At 46.1% G+C, this 11679-nt stretch overlaps 1 protein-coding gene across 2 annotated transcripts; it reads left to right on the top strand.

The window, feature by feature from the left end:
• Window positions 1-2673: 2673 nt before the first annotated feature.
• Window positions 2674-11267, top strand: LOC309376802 (kelch-like protein 38). 2 transcript variants are annotated; one of them, XM_081923631.1, is made up of 5 exons: window positions 2674-2780; window positions 3929-4055; window positions 5105-5183; window positions 6378-6605; window positions 9662-11267. In XM_081923631.1, the coding sequence occupies exons 2-5, from the start codon at window positions 3977-3979 to the stop codon at window positions 11145-11147; spliced, it is 1872 nt and encodes a 623-aa protein (XP_081779757.1). In that variant the 5' UTR covers window positions 2674-2780; window positions 3929-3976; the 3' UTR covers window positions 11148-11267. The 2 variants fall into 2 exon arrangements, with proteins under 2 accessions (XP_081779757.1, XP_081779758.1); XM_081923632.1 differs by having other exon boundaries at window positions 2728-2780; window positions 3926-4055.
• The last annotated feature ends 412 nt before the right edge of the window (window positions 11268-11679 follow it).

Here is an 11679-nt window from a genome sequence, read left to right as displayed (position 1 = left end):
ATCAATGGCCAGAGCCGATGACAGGCAGAATGACAGAATCGTAGAGCTGGAAGGAATCCCAAGGGTTATCTGTTGCAATCCTGTGCAATGCAGGAATCTCAGCTGAAGCATCCAAGACAGATGGCCACTCAACTTCTGCTTAAAAACCTCCAACAAGTTCTATGAATTCTAATTTTGTCCTCCTCCTCCTACCTGATGTGTTCTACAAGGAGCAACAGCTCCCAAGGAAGTGCTGACAGCCATGGTAACTCTCCGGACTGAATATGCAACAACAATACTCTTTATTTCGGTCCAACGACCCACAAACACATTTTCTTTTCTTTTTTTAAAATATTTTTTATTAGGGATTTCAAAATAATAATTTAACAAAAATACATCATCCACATTTCCCCCTTCCATTCCCCCTCCCCCCTAAAAAAAGAAACCCCTCCTCACCCCCCTAGACTTCCCTCAGCTCCTCTCTCTGGTTTCTCAGCACATGTTATTCTCTGCATGTTATAAAATGGTAAATATCCTCAATTTATCTATCTGTATGTTGCCAATAAAGAATGTGTGAGTGTTTATTCAAAACCTGCCAAGGAGTCCAGTTCATTTTGTTGTTTCTTTAAATACTTCAAAAAAGTTCCCATTCTTCTTTAAAGTCACAGTTATCCTTGTCACGTAGTTTATGTGTCGATTCCGCATAGTCCATTGACTTCTCTTGCCACAGTTCTTTAGTCGGGATTTCCTCATTCTTCCATCCTTGTGCTATTAAGACTCTTGCCACCGTTGTCGCATACATGAAAATGTTTTTTAATTTCCTTGGCAGTTCTACAAAAACATTTTCAAAAGCAAAGATACAGAGATACAGGGCAAGGGTTCCAAGACGGATCACTGTGTTTTAACCAGAACATGTATGGTTTCTATTTTTTATTATAAGCAAGAGGGCAGACAGCTGGAGGCTGCTGAGTGCAGACTGAGGTGGGTGGGGCACAGCCCCATTTGCCCTTAAGGAGCAGCCTCCACTGTATGCGATCATTCCAAAAAATTAATCATTTATTGAGCATTAAGCCCTTTTGTGATTGTGTATTTGCACCCAGGGCCATAAGTCTTGGCAGGCCAGGGTGCTTGTTTATTTTGCTGCTCTGCTGACAATCATATTTCATTCTGGCCTCAACAGGATTTGACCGCTGGACTGTTTGCTTTCTTGGTTGTCCAAGGCTGGATTCCCCTTGCAGATCTGAATAATCTTTTCTCTACAAGGATGTATCTCTCAGTTTCCCTTAGTTTCTCATAGAAACCCCTGTTTCTATTTTGAGCCTGAGAATGAGGAAATGGATTGGAAGCAGTGAAAGAAGATACACTCTATGTTGTTGTGAAATCCTCCAGCGTAACCTTGACACTACAGTAGGGATGAACCTAAGCACTAAATAGCATTAAAATAGCACCATGAACCAGGAGAACCTAAGGAGAGCCCTCCTGAACTAGTGGTTGAACTGGTCCAGCATCCTGTTCTCAAAGTGGCCAACCAGATATCTGTTTCAAGAAGCGCCCCAATAGGACTTGGGCACAACAGAAACTCCCATCACTTGTGATTCCTAGCTACTGTTTTTCAGACAATGACGGCAGAATGGAGACATAGTGGCTAGTAGCCGTGTGGTACAGTGGTACCTCGGGTTAAGAACTTAATTCATTCTGGAGGTCTGTTCTTAACCTGAAACTGTACTTAACCTCAAGCACCACTTTAGCTAATGGGGCCTCCCGCTGCCGCTGCACTGCTGCTGTGTGATTTCTGTTCTCATCCTGAAGCAAAGTTCTTAACCCGAGGTACTATTTCTGGGTTAGTAGAGTCTGTAACCTGAAGCGTCTGTAACCTGAAGCATCTGTAACCTGAGGTACCACTGTATTTGTGACCCTTTGGATATTGCTAGACTACAGCTTGCATGATCCCTCACCACTGGTTGTACTGGGGCTGATGAGTACTGGAGACAAACAACATCCAGAGAGTCACAGGTTTCCCAATGAAAATGTAACAGATCATGAGGCAGGGCCCAACCAATGACACACCACTCAACATTTCTTCAAAGAAAATAGCGATGTCCTACTCCTTAATAAATTATTATTATTATTATTATTATTATTATTATTATTATTATTATTATTATTATTATTATTATATCCCAGCCACCCTAGGCAGCTTACAACAAACATAAAAACATAATAAAATATCAAACATTTAAAAACTTATAGGGCTGCCTTCTGATGTCTTCTAAAGGTTACTTATCTCCTTGGCTCAGGAGGGGGGGGTCACATAACTCTATAACTTCCGATGAAAATAGGGATGTTCTACTATACCCGCCAACATTTCCCTGATGAAAACAGGGACATCCTAAGGAAAAGCAGGACATCCTGAGATCAAATCACAAACTTGGACAGCTTCTGTAAATCTGGGACTGTCTCTGGAAAATTTGGACACTTGGAGGGTCTGCAATGATGCTCTCTGTTGCTGAAAGAATTCATTCTGAAGTTGTTTGTTCTTGTTCTATGGTCCATTTAAGCCCCGCCCCCCTTTCCTGAAACCACACCTCTCCTCTCCTAATCCTTAATGAGGCTCCAGGTGTGCCCCCTCCCTATCCATGCAAGGCAGACAATTGGAGAATAACAAATCAGAGCACAATAAGCAAAACAGACTATGACACCTCTGCCAGTTGGACCAATTGGAGGCTGGGTGATGTTCAGGCTGGGAGGGGCAAAGCTTGGGGGAAGGAAGATCAGGTTGCACACCGGACATTTGGATAGAGGTGGGGTTATGGAGATGGGAATTAGCCTTGTGGGTTGATAGGAATAACTGGGATGGGAGGCACATTGCAGGCCCTGTGGGGAGGGCCATGGATCTAGTAGTTGTGTCTCAATCTGGAAAGACTCAAAGGCTTCACGTGCTGAATCTGAAGCCATGGCCTTCAGGACCCTCTCTAGAAACTTAATGGGGAGCCCAAGATCTGTTGAAGTAATGGGGAGCCCAAGATCTGTTGAAGTGTTAACGTTGTGAGTCCCTCCATCCTAAGCTCAGGCTGTATATATGTGTAAATAAAACCATACATGCCCTAAAGCAGAGGTCAGCAAACTTTTTCAGCAGGGAGCCAGTCCACTGTTCCTCAGACCTTGTGGGGGGCTGGACTATATTTTTTTTAAAAGAAAATGAATGAATTCCTATGCCCCACAAATAACCCAGAGATGCATTTTAAATAAAAGGACACATTCTACTCAAGTAAAAACACGCTGATTCCTGGACCGTCCGCGGGCCGGATTTAGAAGGCGATTGGGCTGGATCCAGCCCCTGGACCTTAGTTTGCCTACCCATGCTCTAAAGAATCCACAGTCTTCATGGACTTTCATTCCAAGGAAACCAAAACCTGAAAACCGACCCCTGGTATCCTTGGAGCATCTTTCTCCTTGGGGACTGGGGGGCATGCAACCCATAACTAAAATATGTAACGAAACTAACACAACACACACGAATTAAAATAGGGGACTCATGTAAACAGATTGGGGCTGATCAATGTGTGAAGCAAAATGCTAGATGAGTCTTTGCAGGGATCTTCTAATATTCTGAGGGACTTTAGAAGAGCTCACTGGATCAGGCCAATGACATCCTGTTCTTAACAGAGGTGAACCAAATCGCCACAAGCGATCAGCAGGACCTGAGCACAACAGCACTCCTTGTTCCTATCGTTTCCAGCAACTGACATTCAGAAGCATTACTGCATTCAACCATGGAAGCAGAGTGTAGTCACCATGACCAGTAGTCATCAATGGCCTTCTTCTGATAAACTTGTGTCTTTGCCTACATCTTACACTTGACTGGGAGTCTCCAATTCAGATTTCTTGCCAATGACCTCTTCTTATCTTTATTCTGTGTCCCACCCCCACCCCCCCACCCCGCCAGCAGGAATGACTTGCAATACAGCTTCGCTATCTGGGAGCAAGTAGGAGTGCAATGATGAATTCACCTTGGGACAGAGATGATGATATCGTTGGAGAGGAACACAAGTCTTTGAATCAGTACATACGAGAGGGTAGGTCCCCCAATATCTGAGCCCACCATGGCTGGGCAAGATTTTTTTACCATCTATTTCATGTTCACTCAGAAGCAAGCTTTGTTGTGTTCAGTGGGGCTTATTCCTAGTACAGTGGTACCTCTGGTTAAGAACTTAATTCGTTCTGGAGGTCCATTCCTAACCTGAAACTGTTCTTAACTTGAGGTAACAAAATGTTTAGGGATATGCGTACCTTTGCTTTCCCCCAGGAAGGAAGCACTGTTAATAACATACCCCAAAATGCATTCTGTTTGGGAGAAATTATTTGCAAAAATTTGCATATTACACAAGATATGCAGCAAAAATAGACCCAAAGTGTGTATATTAGGAGAAAATGCTGATCAATTCCAATGCAGACTTACAACAAAACAGCAAGCTTGCTTAGTGTTGAACTCAAGAGTGGGAAAATCGAGAAGCGGAGAGAAACTAAATTTGTCAGATTCAGCCATCCCTGCTCTCCAGTGGTGAATCCCGGCCTCCTCTCTGCCTCTACAACAACTTCCACAGCCCTGCCCCATCTGATATTGAAGCTACAATGTTGTGTATGCCTGGGAGGACCAAGAAACATCTCAGATCTGAAGGACTGGAAAGCTACATAGCTGCCCTGGTTCCCTGACATGCCAACAAACCAGAGATGGCTTCCCAGTGGAAGCAAAACTGGTTGATAATAATAAATCAATAATAATAATAATACTAACATATTTTTAAAAAATCAATTATTATTATTTTAAAAACAGTTAAAATCATATCTCTCCACCAGTGTTTTCAGGGTTGCCAGGAATGGTTTATTTCAGCCATCAGATAAGCGTGTGAAAAAGAATCCTTTCAATTTCCCACTGAGAGTCAGTAATGGAGAGAGATGCACCTCATTGAGGAGGACATTCCACAAATGGGGAGCTGCCACTAACAAGGCCCTGTCACAGGTCAAGGCCAATTGGGCAGCCCCCACTGATGGCACCACTAATAAGGCTTTGCTTCTGATGGATGTCTGATCTGTCTCATCACACGCATTCCCTCTCTTCCTATAGGGCTGAATCATCTTCTCCAGGAACAGCTCCTCTGTGACACAACCATCGTGGCCAAAGGCGAACGGTTCCCCTGTCACAGGTATTTATCTATACATTTTGGGGTTGCTATTTGCAATGCAGGCAAAGGGCCTGCTCTGGGTTTGGAAGGGACCCTGGGCAAGACACTCTCCATGTGGTTCCCTCTGCATGTGACATGATCTCATCACTACCTGCTCCTCTTCCTTGTAATTACAGTTTAGGAACAGTCCTGTTTATGAACTATTTGGTTTATGAACTCTACAAAACCGGAAGTGGTGTCCCGGTTTGTGAACTTCACCCCGGTATACAAATGGAAGCCGAATGGTGGAAGTGTACTGGCGGCAGGAGGCCTCATTAGGGAAAGCGCGCCTTGGTTTAAGAACAGATTTGGTTTAAGAACGGATTTCAGGAACAGATTAAATTCATAAACCGAGGTACCACTGTACCACCACATGCATGCTTGCTTGAACTCCAAATCAATTCAGTCTAGCCAGCATGTCTCATGGTCAGGCATGATGGGAATTGTAGTTGTAGCAACATCGGAAGGTCCTTGGGATTTGACATCCCTGGTTTAGGACATCTCACACGGAATGCCTTGTTGACATTCTTTGCTATATATAGCTCTTTCCAGCATAATCGTGGAAATTCTTGTGCTAAGCTTCCTAGATCTACTCGCATTGGGTCATTGGGTCATTCTCTACCATGGTTGAAACAGCACCCATGTACTCATGAGGTATGGGGTGGTTAGGGTGCTGGACTCCAGTTCCCATCAGCCATAATCACTATGAGGTTTTTCCTACAACCAAGTGGGCATATACATTTTATGAAATAATGAAACAAAATAAATTATGGGACCTGCAGTCCACCAACATCTGGAGTTTCTTAGGCCTCCCCACCCCCGGTTTAGGGGAACTCCTATAGAATCAAACAATGGTCAGAAGTGGGGTCATCTTTTTTTTTTTTCAGGCTACAAGAGGCTGCAATAATTAGAAACAGAATATGGGAGCTGGTAGACACAGGAACATTAGAAACTGCCTTATACTAAGTCAGACCTTTGGTCTATCTAGATCAGGGTTGTCTACACTGTGAGTCAATACTTTTAAACTCGCTCATAAATGGTTTGGAGTTAGGGTTGAGCAGTGAGATAGCCCAAGTTTGCTGACAGAGATTCCACATGGTTCAAGGTAGCTAAGGGATGCTGAATTGATACCCTGACCTCCTAATGTTGACACATCCCTCCCTCCCTGTTGTTTAGGATGCTCCTTGCTGCCATCAACCCCTACTTCCGAGCCATGTTCTCCAACTCCTTCCGGGAGTCAAAGGATGGAGAGGTTCTGCTGCAAGACATGGAGCCCTCCATTGTCCAAGCTGTGGTGAACTATTACTACACGGAGGAGATTGCGCTCGTGCCAGAGATGGCCCAAGACCTGTTTGTAGCAGCCAGCAGGCTTCAAATCCTTCCGCTGCTCGAGAGTTGCTCCAGGTAATCCCTAAATAATGCCACATTTTTGAACATTGGTATCCTCTTTACTGCCTTATACCAAGTTAGATCATTGTTCCATCTATCTCAGTATTGTCTCCGCTGGCTGGCAGCAGCTCTCGAGCATTTACAGAGCGAGGTTTCTTCTGACCTTATCTGGAGATGCTGGGATCAAACCTTGGACTTGATGGTCTAACTCTAAGCTATGGTCCGTCCCTAAATATGAAGCAAGATTCTGGTCCTCCCATTTGTGAACAAAGTGCTGGCTTAATCAGGAAGCTGCTTTACAGTGAGTCAAACCAGTGGCCGACTAGCTTTGTACTGTGAACAGTGAGTGGCAGTGATTGCTCTCCTGGGTTTCAGGCAGAAGTCTCTCCCAGCCCTACCTGAAGATGCTGGGGATTGAATCTGGGATCTTTCACTTGCAAAACGAATCCTCCAGCCCTGGGCAATGGTCCCTTAGTGGGAAATGCCCATCTTGTTTTGTATCACTTGTCCAGGGAGTGACCTATGTTCTCAGGTAGGGAATTTATTAAGTAAAAAGGCAACCAATGTTCAAGCAAAATGATACCCATCTTCCTTGATTGTAGTGCAGTAAAGGATGGTCCATAAAGGGATGGGAACTGTAATGAACACAGGGTCTTTTCAGCTTTTATGCCACCTCACAACCACCCAATTAATCAGACAAGGCACATCACATTTGTCGTACAATTATTGCCATGTTGTCCATTACATGTCAGCTAAGCCAGTGGCAGGTGGCGGGATGCGAGTGGCGCTGTGGGTTAAACCACAGAGCTTAGGGCTTGCCATTCAGAAGGTCAGTGGTTCGAATCCCCTCGACAGGATGAGCTCCTGTTGCTCGGTCCCTACCTGCCAACCTAGCAATTCCTCCTGCCAACCTAGCAGTTCGAAAGCACATCAAGTGCAAGTAGATAAATAGGTATCACTTTGGCAGGAAGGTAAATGGTGTTTCCATGTGCTGCTCTGGTTTTCCAGAAGTGGCTTAGTCGTGCTGGCCATGTGACCCGGAAGCTGTATGCCAGCTCCCTTGGCCAGTAAAGTAAGATGAGCACCACAACCCCAGAGTCGTCTGCGACTGGACCTAATGGTCAGGGGTCCCTTTAACTTTACCTAAGCCAGTGACATGACATCTTTATGAACCAGCCAAGTTAACAGCATGGGTTGGTCAGTAGCACAAGAACAGTAAACAGGAGCAGATTGCACAGAAAGTGTACCTCCATCTTCTCTGCCTCTAATTGGTTTGAAAGGAGGACCACTCTGAAATAAGGCCTTTCTGCCTCTGTAACTACAGGCAACCCCTGATTTGTGTGGTAGTTGCATTCCTGGTTATTGTGCATGATGGTGGAGCATGGATAAGCCCACTCCTCCCTGTTATGCCCCTAATCCACCCCCTTCTGCCTCCTGTTCCACCCTCTTTTCTGGCTGCTTCCTGGCTGCCGCGATACACACCTGCATGGTCGTGCGTCAATTGGACTCACATAAATCAGTTGTTGCCTGTATGTTCAAGCTATTGCAGATTCTGGGGAAGTGGAATATTAGGGTGCGAAGACATTCCCTTCTCCAATCAAGTGCATTTCCATCACACGCTGAAGCAATAGGGATAGATAAATATGTCCATTTTTTTCAGTTTCAGTGGTTTTCCAACTGTCAGTTTGCCCCATTTCCGTATCAAAAATTCTTTTTATAAGCTTGCGGCGAAATCGGCAGACCTTTTTTAGTGCCTTTCTCCTAGGTATATGCATTTTGGTACGCAATTCTGTATGCATTTTTCCCTTTTCTTTGGCAAGCAATAATGTAGATGCTCCCCTTTTGACTGGAGAACTGCTTCGCACAATTGTTGAAAAACAGCTATGTTTTCACTTTGCCTTTAGAGTCAAGAAGTGTAGATTAGGTAGACTGACTTTAAAGCGTGAACCAAAGTAATTTCTCCCCCGTGAGTCAGGAGTGCCATCTGCAGGGCTCATGCACAATTCCAGATGAGATGTAGTGTGCCAAAGAGTTGCATTCATATTATTCAGCCTGCACACTTGGATTTTGCAAGTATATTCTGATTACAAACACAGAGTGGTTTAATAGTCAACTCCTCTTCCCAGGAAACTCTAGGAATTATCGCTCTGGGAGGGGAATAATACTCTCTTAACAACTCTCTCAGTTTTTAAATACATTTTATTTATAGATTTTTCAAAAAAACCAAACCAAAATAAATTGTACAACTTTTTCAAATTAACATTCAATTAGTATTCGAATTCCCTTCCAGCCCTCCATAGTTTCCCCAATTATTCTAATGTTGCTGTATATTATAATTATTCTATACATTACCTCCTCCACAGTATTCTCAGATATGTATTTTACTGCTGTTCTTACTCTAAACCTGCTTGTGTTTCAATATGTTTACAATGATTTTTTAAAAGTAATCTACAAACATTTTCCAATCCTGCTGAGAAACAGTCTCATCTTGATCTCTAATTTTACTAGTTAGACTTGCTAATTCAGCATATTCCACCAGTTGGGTCTCCTAACAACTCTCAGCACCCTTAACAAAATGCACATCCTAGGTTTTTTTTGGAGAAACTGTTTAAATTGTCCCGATGCTGCTTTAAATAATATTGTGCAGCCTCTTCTCTAGCTCATCTTCTGCAGTGGTGTGTCCTTTGTTAGCTGTGGTCTAAACCACTGAGCCTCTTGGGCTTGCCAATCAGAAGGTTGGTGGTTCAAATCCTCACGACGGAGTGAGCTCCCATTGCTCTGTCCCAGCTCCTGTCAACCTACCATTTTGAAAGCATACCAGTGCAAGTAGATAAATAGGTACCACTGTGGTGGGAAGGTAAACGGCGTTTCCGTATGCTCTGGTTTCTGTCACGGTGTCCCGTTGTGCCAGAAGCGGTTTAGTTATGCTGGCCACATGACCCAGAAGGCTGTCTGTGGATAGATGCCGGCTCCCTCGGCCTGAAAGCGAGATGAACCCCATAGTCACTTTTGACTGGATTTAACCGTCCAGGGATCCTTTACCTTTTTACCTTCCCATCTGTCCGCCCCAGATACCTCTTGGAACACATCTCCCCAGAGAACTGCCTTTCACTCTACCAACTGGGCTTCGCACACAGCGACCCTGATCTCCTCCAAGAAGCCAAGATCCTGGTCAACCTGCACTTCAAGCGCCTCTCCATCGAGGACAAGACCTTCCCCAACTTGAACCCCAGTACCCTCATTAGCATCATCTCCTTGGACAGTCTGGTGGTCTCTTCCGAACTCACCGTCTACAGGGCCGTGTGGCGCTGGGTGATGGCCCAGAGCGCCAGCCGCCTGCCATTCCTGGGGCAGCTCCTGACGCATGTGCGCCTCCCACTCTTGACCCAGGAGGAGCTGAGGGTGGTCCAGTCCGAGCTGATGTGCTACAGGGACGTCCGCCTGCGGTGGAAGCGCTTCAACCGCCAGGAGAGGCTGCAGCACAGCGGAGGCCTGCGAAGAGGGATGTACTCCACCTGCATCATCTGCGTGGACCTCTTCAACATGGAAGGTCCAGAATTGAAGACCAAGGACTTCCAGGTCGGCTGCTTTGACCCCCAGGCTGAAACGTGGGAAAAGATGCCCCTGTTGAAATGCCTGTATTGCGCCCGCTGTGTGGCTGTCGGGGACAAGCTGTATGTCACCGGAGGGGTCCACACGGATGACTCTTATTCAGACACGATGCACGAGTACAGCCCCTTGAGGGGTCGCTGGACTCAGCTCCCTTCCATGTCTGTGGCCAGGGCCTCCCACGGCTTCCTCGCCTGCAACCAGCAGCTGTTCGCCATGGGTGGCTGGTGCAAGTACGAGGACTACCTCGACACAGCGGAGTGCTTCGACTTGGAGAGAAAGTTCTGGGCCCCGATTAAAAGGATGCCCTTTGCGCTCAGCCACTTTGCCTCGGCAGCGCTCAGGAACAAGCTCTACCTGGTCGGCGGCGTCACAGACACTGTCGGCTCGTGGTACGCTTCCCGGAAGGTCCTGATCTACGAAGTGAGCTTTGACACGTGGAGTCAAGTGTACCTGGACAACGAGTGCTACTGGTCTGGCGCTGTGGCCATGAACAACGGGATCTATGTGATCGGGGGCTACTTCCGGAGCCGGACGAGGCACAATGAGCGCTGGTCGGAAACAGGGAACCTGCGCTGCACCCGGAAGTGCTTCTTTCTGGGGGAAGACGGCCAGTTGGACAGGAGAGTCACTATCCCCAGGCTGCCCATAGAGCTGGCGGGGGCCGGTGTGGTGCGCTGGAAGCACCGCATTTACGTGCTGGGTGGGGAGAACACCTACATGTATAACAACCTGGAAGGAGAAAACGAAGAGGAATATTATAACACTGTTTACTACTGGGAACTCGGAGCCACAAAATGGGTCCAGTGCCAGGAGAGGCTGCCATTCACCAGCTGGGGACTCAGCGGCTTTGGCTGCACCACCATGAAGGTCCCCAAAAAGCCCATCCTAGAGCTTTTCCGAAAGACGTCGGTTGCACTGACAGCCATAGAGGTGGTGAACCCATAGTGGATATGTGAGGCTCACAGACAGCTTGCAAAGTGGTTTCTACAGCAATGATCTGCCTGAGAAACCTGAAGGCACTTAACTCCCGAGAGGTATAGAACAGAAGGACTAGTCATTACCTACCCACTTGTGTTCAGTTTTTTATTTGTAATTTGTATGATTTTCCATCTAAGTGGTGTAGGAGAGGGCTGGGGAACCTCAAACCCAGGGGTAGGGTTGCCACCTTTGTTCGGGCAAAATACAGGATAGGATGGTGGGCTGGGTTGTGGACTGGGTGGGGTGGCAATTGCTCCTGCCTCCCGGCACTGAAAGGACTTCAAAGCAATCAGTTGCACTCTATTGCAGCCAACCGGGATGCCACTCTGGAATTTGTCACACGCAGACACGTGATCATGGATTTGCAAACCTGTCTGTGCTTTGCTACCCAGAGCTGAAATCCATGACCTTTCACACACCCTTTCAAACACATCCAGTACTGTACATTCAGGCCAGGACAAAATAAATAAATAGTGGGGCATATTCTGATGAGGAAACA

The sequence above is a fragment of the Podarcis melisellensis genome, assembly GCF_964234715.1.
Source record: "Podarcis melisellensis genome assembly, chromosome: 8".
In the NCBI taxonomy this organism is placed as follows: domain Eukaryota; kingdom Metazoa; phylum Chordata; class Lepidosauria; order Squamata; family Lacertidae; genus Podarcis; species Podarcis melisellensis.
This window is presented reverse-complemented; position numbering and strand designations above follow the sequence as displayed.

What these genes read in the sequence shown, in the direction of transcription:
- LOC309376802 (XM_081923631.1), top strand. Translation starts at nt 3,977, where the DNA reads ATGATGAATTCACCTTGGGACAGAGATGATGATATCGTTGGAGAGGAA. An exon ending in GAATCAGTACATACGAGAGG is followed by an intron (nt 4,056 to 5,104) that starts GTAGGTCCCCCA and finishes CTCTTCCTATAG; the next exon opens with GGCTGAATCATCTTCTCCAG. An exon ending in GAACGGTTCCCCTGTCACAG is followed by an intron (nt 5,184 to 6,377) that starts GTATTTATCTAT and finishes CCTGTTGTTTAG; the next exon opens with GATGCTCCTTGCTGCCATCA.